The sequence below is a fragment of the Saccopteryx bilineata genome, chromosome 3, assembly GCF_036850765.1.
Source record: "Saccopteryx bilineata isolate mSacBil1 chromosome 3, mSacBil1_pri_phased_curated, whole genome shotgun sequence".
Taxonomy (NCBI): domain Eukaryota; kingdom Metazoa; phylum Chordata; class Mammalia; order Chiroptera; family Emballonuridae; genus Saccopteryx; species Saccopteryx bilineata.
Window position 1 is genome coordinate 270,186,625 of NC_089492.1, and position 19,941 is coordinate 270,206,565.

At 41.3% G+C, this 19,941-nt stretch overlaps 1 protein-coding gene across 16 annotated transcripts in view; it reads left to right on the top strand.

Moving 5' to 3' along the window:
* Positions 1-509: 509 nt before the first annotated feature.
* Positions 510-19,941, top strand: part of PUM1 (pumilio RNA binding family member 1) — a 146,025-nt gene continuing 126,593 nt past the window's right edge. For 15 of the 16 annotated variants that reach the window (XM_066269835.1, XM_066269838.1, XM_066269839.1 and 12 more), the window contains exons 1-2: positions 518-636; positions 5,998-6,371. In XM_066269835.1, the coding sequence (XP_066125932.1) occupies positions 6,009-6,371 (363 nt within the window). In that variant the 5' untranslated portion in view covers positions 518-636; positions 5,998-6,008. Of the gene's footprint in view, positions 637-5,997; positions 6,372-19,941 lie in introns of all 16 variants that reach the window. The other variant, XM_066269836.1, reaches the window with a different exon arrangement.

Genomic DNA, 19,941 nt, shown 5'->3' on the forward strand with positions numbered 1-19,941 from the left:
CTTGCTCCTCATGAAGTTAGGTAGCCGTTTTTATTCTCCTCTTCATTTTGCAAAAGGGACCATGGAGTCAGGATGATCAAATAAACCCCAGATCCAAAAAACTGCAGCAAAGGATTTTGATCCCAGCACTTGTCATACCAGAGCCTTGCGAGTAAGTGTCCATTAACGCTCCAGCCTGTTACAATCTGGGGATGAAACTAGGGGACGCGGAGGCAGCAGTTACCGCGTCTAGACTCCCTTGTTCACTCTGCAGAGCGTCTCAGCCCTGACTCTGCATGCCCAGTTCCGTGTCGCGCGCTCCTGTGCGGACCCGGGACCTCGCCTTCTACTAGAGGCTGCGCGCGCTCGCCTAGCAGCACTCGCGTGCGCTGTGGTCTTGTCGCCTGCGAGTTCCCCAAGTTCACACAGGCCTCGGGTTGGCATGGCAACCAGGCAACCTGTTCCAGAGCCGCCTTCCTTCTCGCACATGCCGCTGCCACCGCCGGAGCCGGGGCCAGAGCCTATCCCATGATGCACCGCGCCAGCCCAGTCTCCAGTGGGCCGCCATGTTGTCGGAGTGAAAGGTAAGGGGGAGCGAGAGCGCCGGAGAGGGAAGATCGGGGGGCTGAAATCCATCTTCATCCTACCGCTCCGCCCGTGAGTATCCGCACCCCGCGGTCCCCAAACGCTGCTCTGGACCCCCAGCGAGCAGATTGTCCCATTGTATTGGTGTTTGAGAGCGGTTGGGGGGTGAGAAGGGCTTTGGAAAAGCCGCCGGGGCCCTGGCTGAGGCTTCTCACTCGATGTTCCTCGTACATGTTTTGGAGTCAGCAGCAAGGCCCCTATTGTTATCAAAGGAGGGAGGGGGTGGGGAGCAGGGTCGAAGCGAGAAAAATGCCGGAGGTTTAGGCCCGGACCCAGGGCATAGACTTCCCTGTACATTTATGCTCGGCCCCTTTGGAACCCCCGAAGATTGATGTTGCCACTCGGGTTGCTTTTTCGATGGGTTTGCGAAGACCCGAGTCTTCTGTGTGGCCATGAAGTGTTTTTCGTGCCACCCTGGATTTCTTCGACTTCTTGAGCTTTCGTGTCAGGGCTGAAGCAGGAGGAACAATAAATAAATAGCTTTAGAAGCAGCCATGGCCCTTGTGTACTGGCGAGACCTACCATGGGGGAACTTTGCGAGCCTTAAATGTGGAGAAGTGGCGATCAGGAAGTTTCAGATCGGTTTCTAGGCTCCTGGGTTCTTGTGGCCTTTTGTTCCGAGAGCTGGTGATTTTGGTGGGTTCTTCCTCTTTGAGCCTCCCTGTGCTGGTGCGTTTCTCTCTTAACTCAAAGAGGGGTTCATCGTTCGGTAGTAGGAAAATATACACAATACTAGATAGTTTTAGACCTCACAAACGTTCTGGGTAAACATAGATCATTTATTATACTTGTCAGTACCACTCCCACGTCAATTGAGAAATCCGCTCCTGTAACTTTTTTCTCCCTACTGTAGCCCCCCCATCCGAACACACACACACACACACACACACACACACACACACTACCAGGGAAGGTTTTTAGCCTTACCATATCTTGCAGGATTGTTACTTTTCATTGTTCAGTTAAGAAGATACTGTTTTAGTTGTCGATTTTTAGCCTTACCATAACTTGCAGGATTGTTACTTTTCATTGTTCAGTTAAGAAGATACTGTTTTAGTTGTCGATATTAATTCGTTCACTTCATACCCTTCCTGGGATTCAGAATGATAGTGTATGAGGCCTTTCTTGGGGTTCTGTTTTAAAGCAATGGGTTTGAATCTTTTGCTTTTTTGTTTTTTTCATGAAAACACATAGAAACCCATCAAGACAAGCCTCCTCTAAGATATGTGGCTCTTCATGCAGTTTTAGTAAGCAAAATACTAAACATTTGTTCCATTGCTAATTTTAACTTTACAAAACAGTCTTGGAGGCTGTTGATTGTACATCTGGATCTTTGGGAAATACTCACTGGATTCTGAACTTTGAGTTAGTATTTTGCCTCAGTCACAATTGAATTCGTCTTATCCAAGGCCACAGTTTTTTGAAGTTGGGTTTGAAGTTTAATTTGAGTTTATGATGAACTGTTTTAAAATAAATTTATGACCATGGACAATTTTTTTTTTCAGTGTAGTGAAAGTAAACACCTTTTAAAACATTAAGCATTGGGATGGTGAACACAGTACAGAGTACAGATGATGTAGAATTGTGCACCTGAAACCTGTATAATTAACCAGTGTCACCCCAATAAATTCAATAGGAAAAAAATCATCTAAAAATCCACTAAGCATTTTTATAAAAAAAAAGGTGAGTTGTGGATATAAAATCGTGTTCCTTTGTTTGAGATAAAGTCTGTTTGTTTTATTAAAAAAAAAAGATACAACATCTTTGATGTAAACAGTTTGAAAACTAGAAGGGTAACTAGAATCAGCCCTTATTTTTAGATGCTTAAAATACTTATTTTTATAATGTGCCGTTTGTAAAAAAAAAAAGTCATTTCATATGGTACATACAACTTTTTAATGGGCTTTGAGAGTTCTCTGAAAGACATCAGCAGATTAAATGTTTTCTAATTGTTAAGTGACAATTTAAAAATTTTCGGGCTGTAGTTGCCAAAATATTACAAAACCACCCAAGACACATGTTAATTGCTTAGGTATTTGCTCACTTTCAAACTGTCCCTTCTGCCAGGTTTTCTCTTGTTTGAGAGACTGCCTTGCCTCTTTAGGTAAAGCAGGAAGTCTCGGCATAGAGATAGCTTTACAAAAGCCAATTGTTTTGTTTGAACATTTTTATAGGAATCTCCTCTGTCCCCCCAAATCCCTTTTTGGAATGTGTGTTTATTGTGTTTCAGTGGTAAACATCATTTTTATGTGGAAATTCTTTGCTAGATAAGTATTAAGGCAAATCTTTTATTTCAGAAAAGATTGCATTTGCAGTTTCAGGAATCCTCTCCGGGACTCGAGTGCCATTGCCTTATGGGAGTTATGGGACCGATTGGAACTGAATTTCTGACATCTTAGCATAATGACTAAGTTTACCAAAAACTTTTACATCAATTCTAGTTTGATTAAAAAACAAACTTGTGAGGCATGGAGGAAGGATTTTTTCCATTTTCTAGATGAGGAAACAGGCTCAAAGGGGTTGCTAGTTAAATGGTAAAACTTGGGGTCTGGGATTCTTGACTTGCTCTAGAATGAAGACTGTTACATTGATACTCCCTTCTAAAAGAAAGTGGAACTGGCTACTGTTGGTAGTAAGAGGTCAGTGAGTTCTTTTGAAAATCAAAACTGTAAGGCATTAGGTTGGTTAGGATTTTGCAAAGACCTGTAGTAAACACAGCAGTGACTTTCTGATTTTGGCACTTAACCATGAGCACAGTTCAGTTCATGAAAGCAGAAACTGCCTAGAAAGCTAGACTAGTACCTTCATATGGATCTGATGAATTGGAGTTAACTGAAACTAGGCATTTCCAAATTAGGCTTTGAACAAATTACAAATTCCATTGTGTCTTTTTACTTCTGGCTTCAAAACATGAAATAGTTGTGAAAAGCAAATGCTTCTTTATTAGGAGGTTTAGTTATTCTATAAAGAAATAATAGATTTCTCATAAATCTTTTCAGTCTGTTTTTGAAATGTCACAGTTGGGCTACAGAGAGAGAAGGCATTTGTAGCAGTTAGGGTGATAGCCTTGAAATTAGACTAGTGTTTGTGATTAGATGTGTTCTAGTTGGTCACTGATTAATTACTTTGTAGCAACTTTTAAAAACATCTTCAGGGTTACAAGTGTTACATTGTATTTACAAATATAGTACAAATGTAGCTTTTGATTTTAAGAAACTTAAATAGTAATGTTTCATAATAACATTTTGGAGATTCTTCTGTTGAGCTTTCCAGAGAAGAAAGAGCAGCAAATGCAGGTGAGAGAAAGTGCCTGTGTTGATTTACTTGGGTGTAGCAAGGGGTTGATAGAAAGAACTAGATACAAAACAGATTTAGGTTTGAATTCCTTCTTTGCACCTCTCTAGCTGAATGGCCTTGGACACATCACATAATTTTTCTGTCCGTGTTTTCATCTGTAAATTAGAGATGATTAGATATATGTATATATATATATATATATATATATATATATTTAGATTTTACTTATGATTTTTAGAGAGAGGAGAGAACGTCAGAAGGGAAGGAACAGGAAGCAGCATCAACTAATAGTTGATTCTCACATGTGCCTTGACTGGGCAAGCCTGGGGTTTCGAACTGGTGACCTCACCATTGTAGATCATCAGTTTATACACTGGGCCACCACAGGTCAGGCTAGATAATTTCTACAATATATTTGCCACACAAATATTATGTTGAGGTATCTTCAGTTTGTTTGTTTGTTTTATAGTGAGACTTTCTATCCTAGCAAAGTGTTTGAATTTGGTTTGGTCTTATCCTGTTTATAGCAGTCAAAGTACTAATGGAATAATGATGTGATTGCAATAAAAATCGTAAATTATTGGTAAAAATATTCGACACCCCCAACCCCCAATCAATAGCAGCTGAGGACATGTTTTAGGCTATGAACATTATGTTGCTTTTCTTGATCAGGGGGCCCTTACTATTTAATCAGGGAGCACCCTATGAATATGTTGGACATTTTAAGGGTCCTGTCAAGTTTTCAACAGTCTTGAGTCATTGCTAATTATGTATGCATTTGGATTTTTATTTGTTTATTGTCTTAATGTCTGCTTCAGCTGTAAGGTGATATTTTATAACACTCTTGTTCATTTCTTTTTTTTGTGGCACAGACAGAGTGAGAGAGAGGGACAGACAGAAGGGAGAGATGAGAAACATCAATTCTTCATTACAGTTCCTTAGTTGTTCATTGACTGATTTCTCATATGTGCCTTCACTGGGGGGCTACAGCAGACTGAGTAACTAACTCCTTGCTCAAGCCAGTGACCTTGGGCTCACGCTGGTGAGCTTTGCTCAAGCCAGATGAACCCACGCTCAAGCTGGCGACCTCAGGGTCTCGAACCTGGGTCCTCGACATCCCAGTCTGATGCTCTATCCACTGTGCCACTGCCTGGTCAGGCTCTTGTTCATTTCTTTTTAAAAATTTTATTTCTTTTTAAAAATTTTCTTTTTAAAAAATTTTATTGATTGATTTTAGAGAGAAGGGGAGAGAGAAATAGTAATTTGTTGTTCCACTTATTTATGCATTAATTGGTTGATTCTTGTGTGTGCCCTGACCAAGGATCAAACTTGCTCTAACTGAGCCACAGGGCCCTTGTTCATTTAAAACGGGTCCCCAAACTTTTTACACAGGGGCCAGTTCACTGTCCCTCAGACCGTTGGAGGGCCGGACTATAAAAAAAACTATGAACAAATCCCTATGCACACTGCACATACCTTATTTTAAAGTAAAAAAACAAGACGGGAACAAATACAATATTTAAAATAAAGAACAAGTAAATTTAAATCAACAAACTGACCAGTATTTCAATGGGAACTATGCTCCTCTCACTGACCACCAGTGCGACGGGGGGTGGGGTGGGTGGATAAATGGCCTCAGGGGGTTGCATGGCCTTAGGTTGGGGACCCCTGATTTAAAATGTATCTACCACAGTTGGTTTAAGGTGTAAATAAGTTGAGTAGAGCAATTGGTTAAAGTCTAATTCTAGATTGTTATCTTTGGTAACAAAATAAGTTTCTCTGAAGTTTTCATATTGAGTCCTGATCTCCATACCTTGTTTAAGCATCTGAGTACCTGCCACCAATTACATTTATTTCCACACACACGTGCGCTCTCTCTCTCTCTCTTTCTCTTTTTCAGCAACTTAAAAATGGAAATTACAGTTTAGAAAATTGTTATGTCTTTTAAAATATTTAGCTGCTTGGTGTAAACTAGTTGTAGATGACATTGCAAAATATACAGAGCTTACTCTTGTATGTCAAGTGATGTTTTTTAAAAATGCAAATTTTAACCATTTGTAACCTGTTTGTCCTTAGGTGTTGGTGGAATGAGCGTTGCATGTGTCTTGAAGAGAAAAGCAGTGCTTTGGCAGGACTCTTTCAGCCCCCACCTGAAACATCACCCTCAAGAACCAGCTAATCCCAACATGCCTGTTGTTTTGACATCTGGAACAGGGTCGCAAGCGCAGCCACAACCAGCTGCAAATCAGGCTCTAGCAGCTGGAACACACTCCAGCCCTGTCCCAGGATCCATAGGAGTTGCAGGCCGTTCCCAGGACGACGCTATGGTGGACTACTTCTTTCAGAGGCAGCATGGTGAGCAGCTTGGGGGAGGAGGAAGTGGTGGAGGCGGCTATAATAATAGCAAACATCGATGGCCTACTGGGGATAACATTCATGCAGAACATCAGGTAAAAAAAAGTTCACTATTTCAGCTTTGAAACTCTTTTATAATTGCTGTCCCTTTAGGATATCTGCTTTTAGTGAATGTCTTCAAAAGCTTTAATTACTAATTTTTCTTGGTCTAAATTAAATAGTTACTTGTTTTAAAGGATGATTGTTTTAACATTGTCATTCTGGTGCTAAATATTAAATGAGCAATTCATTTTAAAAAAGAGTTAAGATTGTTATAATATGCACATTGCATTTCTGGATATACCTTTTTTTTTTTTTAAACAAAGAATACTTTTTTTTCCTCTTGACGTATTTTAAGAACTCTTTGGGCTGTTTATAGGCCAAATACATTATTTTAGAGCCTTTCCTGTTGGGTGTGGGTGACTTTTGGTTTTAAGATGTTGCAGTTGAAAGTAGTAGGATGTTGATAACAAATCAGCTACTAAGTGAAATTTATTTGAAATGTAACTGGTACATATCTAATGTAAGCTGTCAGAGAGGAGTAGTTGTAGCTTTTAGGTTTTAACTATCTTCATCCTCTTGTTCTAAGAACTTGTTTCATTTAGTTAATTTTAAGATGGTAGCTTTTACTAATCTAGAAACATATCTGGGATCACAGCATATTTTACTGAGAAGAGTTTAGCCTTATCTGTGTTTCCTAACTTCCTGAGGGTGATGAAAGGATTAAAATGTTTCAATGAGGCTTTTCTTTGAAATTGGGCATAGGTTGAATTTGCAGAGGTTCATTTTATATTGCCACTGAGTACTGGCGAGCAAAAAGACCTGACGTCTGTTCTGCTTCAGAAACAAATTAGGCCCAAGCATACTTGCAAATCTGGATTTTGAGCTGTGCTTTCCTTGTCCCTTCAAAGAGGTAGCCCATGTACCATAGTTATTTACCATAGAAGAAATGAATAGGTAAAATCTATCTTTTTGCTCAACAGAAATTTATTAAGCATGCTGATCATAGGTCTTTGGTTTACTGGAACAATCATCAATATCAGTGCTTCTTCATAAGCACCTCTGATGTGTAGGTGAGGGATACAAAGAAGTATGAGGTGTATGGAGTTTTTTGTGAAACTTTTGGCACTTTTTGTCTTTATTTTGTACCTGTTATTAAGTCACTATTTCCTATTTGCTTGGAGTCTTGGAGGAGGAGATCAAATTTTATTTATTTCAATTACCCAGTTTCTAGAATTTGGTATATAATATCTCAGACCTTTTCAAAAAAATTTTGAACGTATCAGTCTCTAATCCTTTGGCCCTCATTGGTTGATTGTTATATGTGCTCTGTCTGGGGATTGAACCCACAACCTTGGCGTATTGGAATGACACTCTAACAAACTGAGCTACCCTAATCCTTTGGCTTTAAAATAAAGTTGGGGGAAAAGGACATTGTCACAAAGATACAGGCCTTGAGTGCCAGACTAAGATTTAATTCTGGGGGCAGCAGAGTCTTTGAGTGTGTCTGTACGGACTAGCTCAGTGGTCCCCAAACTTTTTACACAGGGGGCCAGTTCACTGTCCCTCAGACTGTTGGAGGGCCGTACTATAAAAAAAACTATGAACAAATCCCTATGCACACTGCACATATCTTATTTTAAAGTAAAAAAACAAAATGGGAACCAATACAATATTTAAAATAAAGAACAAGTAAATTTAAATCAACAAACTGACCAGTATTTCAATGGGAACTATGCTCCTCTCACTGACCACCAATGAAAGAGGTGCCCCTTCCAGAAGTGCAGCGGGGGCCGGATAAATGGCCTCAGGGGGCCGCATGCAGCCCGCGGGCCGTAGTTTGGGGACCCCTGGACTAGCTTTTAGTAGTGTTTTTGGAAGACTGAGTTGGCAATAAGAGATTGGGGCAGATCAGGGCTAAGGCTAATTGGATAACTAATAGTTCTGGTATGAGCAGTGGAAAAGAGGTGATTGTACTGAGAAATGCACAGAATTTGGTGATTGAATTAGAAATCTTAGGTCTTTGGGAAAATGAAGTAATACAGGAAAAGTAATACAGTGGAGGATATGGTCTTGGGGATAAGGTAGTAATTACATTTAGTGGCATGCATGTTTTCTTTTCCTTTTTTTTTTTTTAAGTGAGAGGAGGGGAGACAGTGAGACAGACTCCCACATGCACCCTGACAGGGATCCACCGGGCACCCCCTGTCTGGGTTTGATGCTGGGATCAACGAACTATCCTCAGTGCCCAGGGCCAGTTCTTGGACCAACCAAGTTATCCTCAGCACCCAGGGCTGGTGCTTGAACCAGTTGAACCACTGGCTGCGAGAGGGGAAGAGCGAGAGACAGGATAGAGGTAGGAGGGAGAAGCAGATGGTCGCTCCTCATTTGTGCCTTGGCTGAGGATCGAACCTGGGACATCTATACACCAGGCTGATGCTCTTATCCACTGAGTCAACCAGCCAGCACCTGGTATACATGTTTTTTAAAAAAAATTTAATTTATTGGTTTTAGAGATAGAGGAAGGGAGAAAGAAAACATCAGTTCCACTTATTTATGCATTTATTGCTTGATTCCTTTTTTTAAAGCAGGGAAGTTTTGTGGTTTTTTTAGTTTTATTTAATTTTTAAAAAAATTTTGTTTGATTTGAGAGAGGGACAAAGGGGGGAAGAGAGAGAGAGAGAGAGAGAGAGAGAAACAAAAAGAAAAAGAAAGAGAAAGATTGATCCGTTTCTGTATGTGCCCTGACTGGGGATCAAACCCACAACCTTGGCATATTGGGATGATGCTCTAACCAACTGAGCTACCTGGCCAGGGTAGTAATATACATGTTCAGTTTGAGATTTAGGCAGCTGTACATATAGGGAGAGAAACCAAGGTAGGAGGTGTTGAATTAGACCCATCTCAAAACAGTATTGTTGGGCTGGACACATGATATTGAACAGTATTTGGGGAACTGAGGGTGGTTGCTCTGTTGCAGATGTTGGTCACCCACAAATTACTTCTCCTGCAGTCATTTACTGGTTTTGGTGTTGATCTCATCTGGACTAAACTATTCTAGGGCAGAGATTGTTGTGTTTTTCATTCCCTTGTCCCAGGAGATGTCTCATGTTTTTGTGTTGATTGAATAAGGGAAGACCACGTAAGTTCTTCAGATTTGTACCAGGTAAAAAGTACACATGGCGGCAGGTAGAGGCCACTTTGGACAAGCAGCAGTAGTGAGTATAGTGTAGTTGAGAGTGGGGGTACATATCTCTAGGTGGAGGATCACTGCCCTCATCAGCCACTGTTACTGATTGGGGTAAGAGGGTGTCTGTTAGGTGGGAGTACAGAAGAGGTTCAGAATCACTGATGAGGATAGATACATTTACTGAGTACTTATGTTCTAGGCACTGGTTATAGATTTCCTGTATTTAATCCTCAGAACAGTCTCATGAGGGAAGCAATATCCTTTTTTGAGAGATGAGAGAATGAAACATAGTTACCAGGTAGAACATGGTTTTGAAATTAGGTCTCTGATGATTCTAGTGCACATGCTCTCTGTATACTATTTCTGCTTCCCTAGAAGTGTTTCTAGCTTTAAAAACTAGACCAATCACTTTGGCTGGGTAGTTCATTTGGTTAGAGTGTCATCCCAGTATGCCAAGGTTGTGGGTTCGATCCCCAATCAGGGCACGTACAAGAATCAACCAATGAAGGCATAAATAAGTGGGACAATAAATCGATGTCTCTTTCCCTCCCTCCCAATCTCTCTCCCTCTTCCATCTTGTCTCTCTAAAATCAAATAAAAGCGAAGGAAAAAACCTCCCTTCCTGTCTCTTTGTTGCTTACAAAAAAAAGTTAATAAAAAAGAAGTGAATAGCCTGACCTATGGTGGCGTAGTGGGTAAAAGCGTTGACCTGGAATGCTGAGGTTGCTGGTTCAAAACCCTGGGCTTGCCTAGTCAAGGCACATATGGAAGTTGATGCTTTCTGCTCCTCCCCCGCCCCTCTCTCTGTCTCCTCTCCCTAAAATTAAAAGAAAAAAAAAGAAAAGTGAATAGCCCTGGCCAGTTGGCTCAGCGTTGACCTGGCATGTGGAAGTCCCGGGTTCGATTTCTGGCCAGGGCATACAGAAGAAGCACCTATCTGCTTCTCCACCCTTCTCCTTCTCCTTTCTCTCTCTCTCTCTTCCCTTCCCGCAGCCAAGGTTCCGTGGGAGCACAGTTGGCCTGGGCACTGAGGACAGCTCCATGGCCTCCTCATTGGGTGTTAGAATGGCTCTGTCCACAGCGGAGCAATGCCCCAGATGGGCTGAGCATCGCCCCCTGGTGGGCGTGCCAGGTGGATCCTATGCAGGGGTCTATCTGACTGCCTCCCTGCTTCTAACTTTGGAAAAATATGAAAAATAAAAAGAATAAAATAACCTAAACCAAACCAAACCAAACCAAATCATTACAACTAAGTAACACATTCAAAGAATTATTTGGCTTGTCTTTGGAGATGATAAACTTAACAATGAGATGAACAAATAATGTTGACTTTTCTCCTTCTAATTGCAAGAGCGCTCCCTGCTCCCTTTTTTCCCCACAAGAGCAATAATGCTAAAGTCTATTTTTTTTTTCCAGTTTTGTTTTTTTTATTACTATTCTAAGTAGTAATTGTGGGAAACTTATCTCTGTTGAGACAGAATGACTCAATATAACGTGATCCTACTAAGCCAGCACATTCTGCAGTATCAATTATTTTTTTTTTACAGAGACAGAGAGAGTCAGAGAGAGGGATAGATTGGGACAGACAGACAGGAACAGAGAGAGATGAGAAGCATCAGTCATTAGTTTTTCGTTGCGACACCTTAGTTGTTCATTGATTGCTTTCTCATATGTGCCTTGACCATGGACCTTCAGCAGACTGAGTAACCCCTTGCTTGAGCCAACGACCTTGGGTCCAAGCTGGTGAGCTTTGCTTAAACCAGATGAGTCTGTGCTCAAGCTGGCAACCTTCAGGTCTCGAACTTGGGTCCTCTGCATCCTAGTCCAATGCTCTATCCCAGGGGTCCCCAAACTACGGCCCGGCCGTGGGTCTATGTGGTCCCTGAGGCCATTTATCTGGCCCCCCTCGCACTTCCGGAAGGGGCACCTCTTTCATTGGTGGTCAGTGAGAGGAGCATAGTTCCCATTGAAATACTGGTCAGTTTGTTGATTTAAATTTACTTGTTCTTTATTTTAAATATTGTATTTGTTCCCGTTTTGTTTTTTTACTTTAAAGTAAGATATGTGCAGTGTGCATAGGAATTTGTTCATAGTTTTTTTCTAGTCCAGCCCTCCAACGGTCTGAGGGACAGTGAACTGGCCCCCTGTGTAAAAAGTTTGGGGACCCCTGCTCTATCCACTGCACTACTGCCTGGTCAGGCTCAGTGGGTTTATTTAGGTGGGCCTATTTCCTTTGTCTCTTTTTAATTTTTTTGAGAGTATGTTTATTAAAGCTTGGGACAGTGGAACAAGGAAGGATCAAAGAAGCAACAGGAGAGAGCCTGGACTGGTCTGCTTTGGCTCACTGAGAAGTCAGAGAAAAGGGGGCCTTGGAGGCAGGTTCAGGCGGTTAACCTGGGACAAGCTGTCTCTACCCATTTCTTCCCTGGTTGTAGGTCTCTTGGAGTCTATTAGAGTTTGGTGATGCACTCCGGTGGGGGATGCAGAGGGGAAACCTGCAACTCCTTTGCTTTTTTGTATTTTTTTTTTTTTTCGTATTTTTCTGAAGCTGGAAACAGGGAGAGACAGTCAGACAGACTCCTGCATGTGTCCAACCGGGATCCACCTGGCACGCCCACCAGGGGCGACGCTCTACCCACCAGGGGCGACGCTCTGCCCATCCTGGGCATCGCTATGTTGTGACCAGAGCCACTCTAGCGCCTGAGGCAGAGGCCACAGAGCCATCCCCAGCGCCTGGGCCATCTTTGCTCCAATGGAGCCTCAGCTGTGGGAGGGGAAGAGAGAGACAGAGAGGAAGGAGAAGGGGGGTGTGGAGAAGCAGATGGGCGCCTCTCCTGTGTGCCGTGGCCGGGAATCAAACCCGACACTTCCACACGCCAGGCCGATGCTCCACCACTGAGCCAACCGGCCAGGGTCTTCTTTGCTTTTTTTTTTTTTTTTTTTTGGTATTTTTCTGAAGCTAGAAACGGGGAGAGACAGTCAGACAGACTCCCGCATGCGCCCGACCGGGATCCACCCGGCACGCCCACCAGGGGCAACGCTCTGCCCACCAGGGGGCGATGCTCTGCCCCTCCGGGGGGGTCGCTCTGCCTCGACCAGAGCCACTCTAGCACCTGGGGCAGAGGCCAAGGAGCCATCCCCAGCGCCCGGGCCATCTTTGCTCCAATGGAGCCTTGGCTGCGGGAGGGGAAGAGAGAGACAGAGAGGAAGGAGGGGGTGGGGGTGGAGAAGCAAATGGGCGCTTCTCCTATGTGCCCTGGCCGGGAATCGAACCCGGGTCCCCCGCACACCAGGCCGACGCTCTACCACTGCGCCAACCGGCCAGGGCCCCTCCTTTGCTTTTTAAAAAGGCCTGTGGCATGCTAGAACAGAATTTAAGACCACATTGTCAGCATGCCTTTACCATGGGCTGGTGAAGCAGAGAATATGGCCGGCTGTGAGGCCAGCCAGCAGTGTTGGAGGGAAGGGCACTCTATTGTGCCAGGACTTGACATTCATTTCTCTCTTTATAGCTCTCATTTATGAGCAACCACTTTTTTATACTAAAACATTTCTTTAACCTTTTGACGGTAGGACTTTCCTGTTTAATGTAGAAAAATTCTCTTAGTATCTGAGTTTCCCCATCTTTTACTGAGCTCTTTAAGCTGTGCCTAAATATATAATATATATGACTGGTTTTTATATTTGCTTTTTTTTCTAATTATGAAACTTGACAGATAATTAGCATGAGGACTTTTTAATGAATTTAAAACATTAACAGCTTGAGAACATGTGTTGAGGTGTAATATGCATCACTTTAAAAATCTTGTGCCTGACCTGGCACAAGAGGTGGCGCAGTGGATAAAGCATCGACCTGGAACGCTGAGGTCCCCAGTTTGAAACCCTGGGCTTGCCTGGTCAAGGCACATATGGGGGTTGATGCTTCCTGCTCCTACCCCCCTTCCTCCCCCTTTCTTTCTCCAAAATGAATAAATAAAATCTTATAAAAATCTTGCAAACTGAGATATTTAGTTAGGTGAAATTTAGAAACCATGAAATATAATATATTGGAGTGAGGAGGATATTAAATTTTTTTTTTTGAGTTGTAACATTTGCCATTTTTATGGTCTTTCTGTATTTCTTTCCCACATTAATATTGTAAATATTAAGTATCACTTGTTTTAATACATAAAATTAATTGTACTTGGTATACTTAGAAACTCTTGGCCCATATTAGGGTCTTTGGAGGGGAATGAAAGAAGGAAGTCCCATTGGAAGAAAAAACAACTTTATTTGCCTGGTAAATTTACCCATAGTAAACAAGACAGTGAATGTGGACCAAGATAAAGAACACTGGAAAATACACTTTCCTAACTAAGTGAATAATATTTATAATGTATAAAAATTTACATATTTAAACAGTAACTTTTATACTTGAAGATCTCTTTTTACCTTTTTGAATAGTGTTAATAAGGTTTCATCATGCAAAACCCAAGGTCAAGTTTTTGACTTGTTGTGATACTTTTATTCTCTTATTGTGAAATCTGTTTTTCCTGTAAACTTCTGTGAGATAAAGTGGGTGATGAAATAGGGAAAATATTTTAAGGTCAATCAGATCATTTGAACTATGGACTCCACTGGATTTTAAGCGGCAGAGATAGGTAGAAAGTCAGCTTTGGGAGAAAGAAAATTTAGAGGACTACTCCACAGAGGTTTCTTTTTTCTTTTTCTTTTTCTTTTTTGGTGATGGAGACAGAGAGAGACAGAGAGAGGGACAAATGGGGACAGACATACCAAAGGGAGAGAGATGAGAAGCATCAATTCTTCATGTGGTTCCTTAGTTGTTCAATGATTGCTTTCTCATATGTGCCTGGATGGGGGGGGGGCTGCAGCAGAACTAGTGACCCCTTGCTCAAGCCAGCAACCTTGGGGTCATGTCTAGGATCCCATGCTCAAATCAGCAACCCCCCACTCAAGCTGATGAGCCTGTGCTCAAGCTGGATGAGCCGGCACCATGAGCCTGCGCTCAAGCCGGCAACCTCGGGGTTTTGAACCTGGGTCCTCTGTGTCCCAGTCCAGAGTGCTCTATCCACTGTGCCACTGCCTGGTCAGGCTCCACAGAAGTTTTTTTACTTTTTGGTGCTAGGATATATCAGTATCCACCATAAATTGACAGCTGGTGGGAGATAATTCTAGATAGCCAGGTAAAATTCTGTGGATGAATCTTAGTGGCTTTATTTGTAACTCTCCTTTTTTTTCCACTTGGTGTTTCCATCTTCTAGTGTTATGACACTTGTCTTTGACATGTCTATCCTTACTCTCCAATGACTGTGAGACCGTCCTTACACTTGGAATTAATCAATAGTGTGTTAAAGTGGGAGAGTGCACAAGTATTCTCTACTGGGGGTTTTGACATTTCCTGAAGTTCCTTTTCCTCTGTTCCTGCTGAATAAAACTGTTAGACCGTGAGTCTCTTGTCTTTCTGGGTGGATTACTCAAAAGCCTAGAATTTGAGCCAGTGGCATTTAGTTGACATCATGTGTGATAAAGTTAACTCATTCTTTCATATTTTGTTTTCTTAATTTATACTTGTACCCTTAGAGCCTTTTAAAAAATCGTATCTGGTGTTAATGAAGACTTAATGCTATGCTTTTGGTCAAAAGAAGCATCAGTAGGCCTTTGACTAACTTTAGATTTTCCAATTTTAAGAATTAGGTTCCAGTGTTAAAAAAAAATTCATTTGGTGCATGGTTGTATGTGCCTACTAGATGGCAATTTGCAGAGGTTTGGGATATGTTTTTGTTTTGCTCCAAAGGTTTTTGGTGTGAAATTAGGAAAAAAATTATGGGATTGGTAATACTGAGAGTAACTATGGGAAAATAAGGGTATGTCAGGAAAATGAAGGCGATGTAAATTTAGAATTTAGAAATATGTACCAGAGTGATGGGTTACAGAATTTGATCTGAGTGTCCCTGTGGCCACAGAAAAGAGGGAAATAGGGCCCTGGCCAGTGGCTTAGTTGCTAGAGCATCAGCCCAGTGTATGGATGTCCTGGGTTCAATTCCCAGTCCGGATACAAGGAGAAGCAACCATCTGCTTCTCTCCCTTCTCTCCCCCCTCTCTCCCACCCCCCTTCCCTCTCTCCTCCTTCTCCTCCCTCTCCTCCCTCTCCTCCCTCTCCTCTTTCTCTCCCTCTTCCTCTCCTGCAGCCAGTGGCTTGAGATTAGTTTGAACATTGGCCCCAGACAGGGTTGCCAGGTGAATCATAGTTGGGTGCACGTGGGAGTCTATTTCACTATCTCCCCTCCTCTCACTTGGAAAAGAAAAAAAAAAGAAGGAAATGGGATGAATCATGAGATTTTTAGTACGAGAAAAACAGAATAGTTACTTTGGAAGAGCTGTGTTTCAGATTTCAGTTATGGATGTGGTTGAAGTGCTTTGTAAACTGTAAAGTAACATGATATTTTTCATCACACCTCTCTGGACTTGCAGAAGAGACATCTTTTGTGCATTTGTCCATTTTCTCTCAGGCAACAGCATTTACTTTCTACAGGCTGAGCCTGAGTACAGAATTATGCTTCTGGGTATTTTGGAAAGGATAAACAAAAAGTTTAGAATCTTATATGTTCATTCTTTGGAAATGGCTTAACACCTCAGAAGAATAAAGAATTGACAACACAGTGGCGAGAGAATAATTAGTGCTGGGGATAGGGTAAGCAAGAGTTATCTTTGTTGAGGGATTTCTCACCCTCTTCCCTATTTTTACATTGAGTTTCTTTTATCTTCCGGGTATAGTAAGGAGCTGTGATGGGAGTGTGGCTTCAGCTCAGTGTACTGCTGTGGCCTTTGTTTTTTTAGAGAGAGGTTGGGAGAGTGAGACAGAGACAGGAACATTTCTCTTTCTATATGTGCCCTGACCAGGTATTAGACTGGCAAACTCTGTGCTTCAGGACAATGCTCTAACCAACTGAGCTATGTGGCCAAGGCTTAATATATATTTTTAAAATTTATTGATTGACCTTCTCCAGAGAAATATTCTTCATATTTTTCATATAATGTTTTTTGAGAACTGTTGATTTTAAAATACCTTATAATGGCTTGACCTGTGGTGGCGCAGTGGATAAAGTCTCGACCTGGAACGCTGAGGTCATCGGTTCAAAACCCTGGGCTTGCCTGGTCAAGGCACATATGGGAGTTGATGCTTCCTGTTCCTCCCCCCTTCTCTCTCTCTCACTCACTCCTCTAAAAATTAATAAAAGAAAAAATTTAAAATACCTTATAATGGTTCCAGAAGATTTAGCAGACAGATTTATCTATTTATTGCCTTTTTAATAAGTGCTTTTTATGATCAAAGTACCTTTCTTTTTTTTTTTTTTTTTACTTTTTTTTTTAATTATTTTATTTTTTTAATGGGGCGACATCAATAAATCAGGTTACATATATTCAAAGATCAACAAGTCCAGGTTATCTTGTCTTTCAATTATGTTGCATACCCATCACCCAAAGTCAGATTGTCCTCTGTCACCTTCTATCTAGTTTTCTTTGTGCCCCTCCCCCTCCCCCTTTCCCTCTCCCTTTCCCCCTCCCCCCGTAACCACCACACTCTTATCAATGTCTCTTAGTTTCACTTTTATGTCCCACCTACGTATGGAATAATGCAGTTCCTAGTTTTTTCTGATTTACTTATTTCACTTCGTATAATGTTATCAAGATCCCACCATTTTGCTGTAAATGATCCGATGTCATCATTTCTTATGGCTGAGTAGTATTCCATAGTGTATATGTGCCACATCTTCTTTATCCAGTCGTCTATTGACGGGCTTTTTGGTTGTTTCCATGTCCTGGCCACTGTGAACAATGCTGCAATGAACATGGGGCTGCATGTGTCTTTACGTATCAATGTTTCTGAGTTTTTGGGGTATATACCCAGTAGAGGGATTGCTGGGTCATAAGGTAGTTCTATTTTCAGTTTTTTGAGGAACCACCATACTTTCTTCCATAATGGTTGTACTACTTTACATTCCCACCAACAGTGTATGAGGGTTCCTTTTTCTCCACAGCCTCTCCAACATTTGCTATTACCTGTCTTGTTAATAATAGCTAATCGAACAGGTGTGAGGTGGTATCTCATTGCAGTTTTGATTTGCATTTCTCTAATAACTAAAGAAGATGAGCATCTTTTCATATATCTGTTGGCCATTTGTCAAAGTACCTTTCTTAATGTTTTTTACAGAGCTCATCAGGAAAACTTTGAAGTTTGTGGAAATTGAGGAACCTAAAGATTTTTATAATAACTGCTGTATTGATATGTAATTCACCCACTTAAAGTGTATAATTCAGTGGTTTTTAGTATATTATAGAGTTGTACAGTCATCACCACAATCAATTTTAGAATATTTCTATCCCCAAAAACCTGTATCCAGTGGTAGTTGCTCTCTAGCCCAAGGCAACCTCCAGTCTACTTTCTATTCTGGACATTTTATACAAATGGAATTTTGCAGTATGTGGTTCTTTGTGACAGGCTTCTTTCACTTAGCATGTTTAGCATGTTTTCAACATTCATCCATATTGTAGCATATATCAGTACCTCATATCTTTTTATTGTTGAATAATAGTTTGTTATATAGATGTATACCACATTTTGTTTATTCACTTATCAGTTGATGGACCTTTAGATTGTTTCTCCTTTTTTGGCTGTAACAAACAATACTACTGTGAACATTTGTGTACGCATTTTTGTTTGGACATAAGCTTTCATTTCTTTTGAGTGTCTAAAGACTTTTAAAGGTGCATATGTTTCTAATGTACAGATAAAAAAAATAATAGAGGTTTCTTCAGTAGTGCCAGCGCTTTTTAGAAATAGGGTTAGGGGTCTTGGCTGGGTTGCTCAGTTGGATAGAGCAGTGGCCCCCAACCCCCGGGCCATGGACTGGTACTGATCCATGGGCCATTTGGTAGCGGCCCGCAGAGAAAGAATATATAACTTACATTATTTCCGTTTTATTTATATTTAAGTCTGAACAATGTTTTATTTTTAAAAAATGACCAGATTCCCTCTGTTACATCTGTCTAAGACTCACTCTTGACACTTGTCTCGGTCACGTGATACATTTATCCTTTCCACCCTAAAGGCTGGTCCGTGAAAATACTTTCTGACATTAAACCAATCCGTGGCCCAAAAAAGGTTGGGGACCACTGGGATAGAGCATCTTCCTGATACAGGTTGTGGGACTGATCCCCAGTCAGGGCACATATAAGAATCAAGCAATGAATGCATAAATAAGTGGGACAGCAAATTGATGTTTCCTTCTCTCTCTCTCTCTTTCTCCCATCCTCTCTCTGAAGTTAATTTTAAAAAGTGTTTTTAAAATTAAAAAAAAAATTTTTTTAAGGTTAATAGCATAACTAAGTTGTTTACAACCCTAGAAAGAGGACTGTTTAAATTATATAGAGAATGGGTGTTTTATTTATTTATTTATTTAAAAGATTTTTATTGATTTTAGAGAGAGGAGAGAAAGGCAGGGGAAAGAGTGAGCAGCATCAAGTCATAGATGCTTCTATTATGTGTCTTGACTGGACAAGCCCAGGGTTTTGAACTGGCAGTCTCAGCATTCCAGTTTGATTCTTTATCCCAGGGGTCCCCAAACTTTTTACACAGGGGGCCAGTTCCCTGTCCTTCAGACCATTGGAGGGCCAGACTATAAAAAAAAAAAAAGAACAAATCCCTATGCATACTGCACATATCTTATTTTAAAGTTAAAAAACAAAATGGGAACAAATACAATATTTAAAATAAAGAACAAGTAAATTTAAATCACAAACTAACCAGTATTTCAGTGGGAACTATGCTCCTCTCACTGACCACCAATGAAAGAGGTGCCCCTTCTGGAAGTGCGGCGGGGGCCGGATAAATGGCCTCAGGGGAACGCATGTGGCCCGCGGGCTGTAGTTTGGGGACCCCTGCTTTATCCACTGCACCACCACAGGTCAGGTTTTATTTTGTTTTTTAATTTTTTACCCAGGGAGCTGTACATTCAGATATCATGAATATATAGTCAATTGATATATTAATGACAAATAATTTTTCTGTATTAAAGAAAGTTCCCTAAGGATTTCAACAAGGGAATAGTTCATTAACCTAATTCTAGTTGTTGTATGTATTTAAAAGCACCATGCCTGCTGTTAATTTAAAAATGTTCTTTAGGCTTGACCTGTGGTGGCGCAGTGGATAAAGCGTTGACCTGGAAATGCTGAGGTCGCTGGTTCGAAACCCTGGGCTTGCCTGGTCAAGGCACATATGGGAGTTGATGCTTCCAGCTCCTCCCCCCCTTCTCTCTCTCTGTCTCTCCTCTCTCTCTCTCCCTCTGTAAAATGAATAATAAAAAAAAAGTTCTTTAATTTGCTAAGAATTTATTGATTCAAATTGTTATTCCCCCCAATTGTCCATATTAGGAAGA